This window comes from Orycteropus afer, unplaced genomic scaffold (genome assembly GCF_000298275.1).
Source record: "Orycteropus afer afer isolate SDZICR_OR568_19922 unplaced genomic scaffold, OryAfe1.0 scaffold00401, whole genome shotgun sequence".
Classification (NCBI taxonomy): domain Eukaryota; kingdom Metazoa; phylum Chordata; class Mammalia; order Tubulidentata; family Orycteropodidae; genus Orycteropus; species Orycteropus afer.
In genome coordinates this window covers 1240366-1242744 of record NW_006921988.1, presented here as the reverse complement: position 1 = coordinate 1242744, position 2379 = coordinate 1240366, and the positions used below count along the sequence as shown (strand labels likewise).

General features: G+C 35.5%; 1 protein-coding gene across 1 annotated transcript in view; it reads left to right on the top strand.

The window, feature by feature from the left end:
• The window catches only part of CASK (calcium/calmodulin dependent serine protein kinase), a 631366-nt gene that overhangs the window by 458497 nt on the left and 170490 nt on the right, over positions 1-2379 (top strand). The window contains exon 8 of the mRNA XM_042782642.1: positions 260-382. Within this exon, the coding sequence (XP_042638576.1) occupies positions 260-382 (123 nt within the window). The remainder of the gene's footprint in view (positions 1-259; positions 383-2379) is intronic.

Here is a 2379-nt window from a genome sequence, read left to right as displayed (position 1 = left end):
TATTCTTTAGTTATTAAAATATTATAATGTACATAACAACAAGAACCTATTAATGATGCAGAACCTCTCACATAATAACAATGGGGAAAAATCACATTTCTCCTTTTTCCTTTGAAAGCAAGTCTTTGGAATCGGATTTCTGTTCTTTATTCTGAGAATTTTATTTACTTTAAAGTAATATAGATGTAGAGGATAATGAATGATGAATGCTAACTTCTCACCAAAGATAACTATGTAATTTTCCTTTCCTCCTCTTCAGTTGAATCCAAGGCAGTGGAGCCATATCTCTGAAAGTGCCAAAGACCTAGTACGTCGTATGCTGATGCTGGATCCCGCCGAAAGAATCACTGTTTATGAAGCACTGAATCACCCATGGCTTAAGGTACGTGAGCTTGTAGGTGACCATCTATGCTTTATTTGAATGCTTCTAATAACAGAAAGCACCTTTTCTTTCTTTTCTGTTTTTTTTTTTTTCCTGAGCATTTTTAATTAAAGTTTCGTTAATCTTTCTTGTTGGTGTTTCTGCACGTCATGTATCAACATCACAGTATAATATATACTGTTTGAATGACTCTCAACTGTAAGATAGAGGGTACAAAAGCGAATTAAGACAGAATACATCAGGGAGGAAGGCCTAATCATTCTCTATAAACATATAGTCCAAAGATGTGCAACATGAACAACTGAAATAGTACCAAGTTATAATAAAAATATTATTATCAAGTTACTATTATTAAAATGATCATTTTGGGTGTGAATGTGTGCTTTATAGCATTACTTTTTTTAAGATACAAGAGAATTTCTTATTTCTAATTTCACATTATAAGTGACTCATACATGTGAAATTTGAAAGCATTACAGAAAGCATACGTAACAGTTATCCTCAGAGGTAATTGAGATCACAATCTTTTTATGATTGGTTGAATTAAATATCCTTCAACTTCCCGTTCTAACCCACATCATCCTAATCAATAAGAGCTGTAGGGTGTCAGGTAAAGACACAGACCAGAGATACTTCTATTGAGACCTAAGTGGATGGGTAATGCCTGTTCTCACAGTACCATGGTTGTATTTACATTGATAATTAGAAATTTACTGTTATGAATAGACTCAGGCCTCAGAGGTACTCTTTTGTGTATTAAAATGTTAATCAGTTAACATGCCTATAGAATAAAACTGTAGCATTACTTTTATTTCAGTAGATGGCTAGGTATGGATTTTCTGCTTTTGGAAAAAGGCAGATATTTAAAATTCTTTTTATATCCTATCTTGCCAGTGAGTATTAAGGAAAATTATAAGTTGGAACTTTAATGAAATAGTACTGCTTGACTGAGACATTATGTAGTTCAATCATTTCAGGTAGTTTTCACTTTAGAAGTAAAAAAACCTAAGCTCAGAGAGATTAAGAATCTTGGTCCCCAAGTTGCAGAAACTGTCAATGTGGAACCAGGATTTTAATTTAGCCTACCGAAACTCTTTTATTTGTACATTAAACCTCTTGTTCTCACTCAAAGACATTGCTCTGGCAATTTTACACTTATCTGTATCATCAGTTTCCTCTCTCTGTTGGAGCTACCATGTTATAATTTATATATATACAACTCTTCTCCTGATCCTACAGCTCTCCTCCAGCTAATACCCTTATTCTCTGCTCCTTTTGATAGCAAACCTCCAATGAAGAATTATCTGTACTCACTTTCTCTAATTTCTCCAATTCTTTTCCCATGAACCCACTCTAGTTAGGCTTGAACCTCCCACTCAACTAAATCAACACTGCTCAAATCTTAATAGTCAAATCTCAGGCCTTATCATTCTCGCCGCATTTGACATCCATCATCCTGAAACACTGTCTTCCTTTGGTTTTCAGGGCACTTTGATCACCTGCTTTCCTGTCGACCTCTCGGACTGCTCCTCCTCAGATCTTGCAGATTCTTCTTCATTTCCACACCTACTGTTTGATATTAGAAAGGCATAGGCCTCCATCTTTGCTCCTCTTCTTTTTCTCCTTTTGTACTCAGTCTCTCCCAGACCTCATCTAGTCTTAATAACTTTAAGTATTATCTATTCACTGATAATCCTTAAATTTATGCCTTCAGGCCAGGCCTCTCCCCTGAGGTTTTTTTTTTTTTTTTTAAATAACTTTATTGTGATTGGGTGAAAGCATACAGAATAAATCAGTTTTCCATTCAGCAGTCCATGTACATTTTGTTTCATGTCACTGATAGCAGTCCCCTGACACATTTTTAATCCACTATGCAATTGGGCTCCCTATTGATGGCTCTGACCTCATCTCGTACTACTCTTCCCTTTTCTCACTTTGTTCCCATCATACCGGCCTCCTAGCTGTTCTTCAGACAGCAGGAACACTTACATATTTAT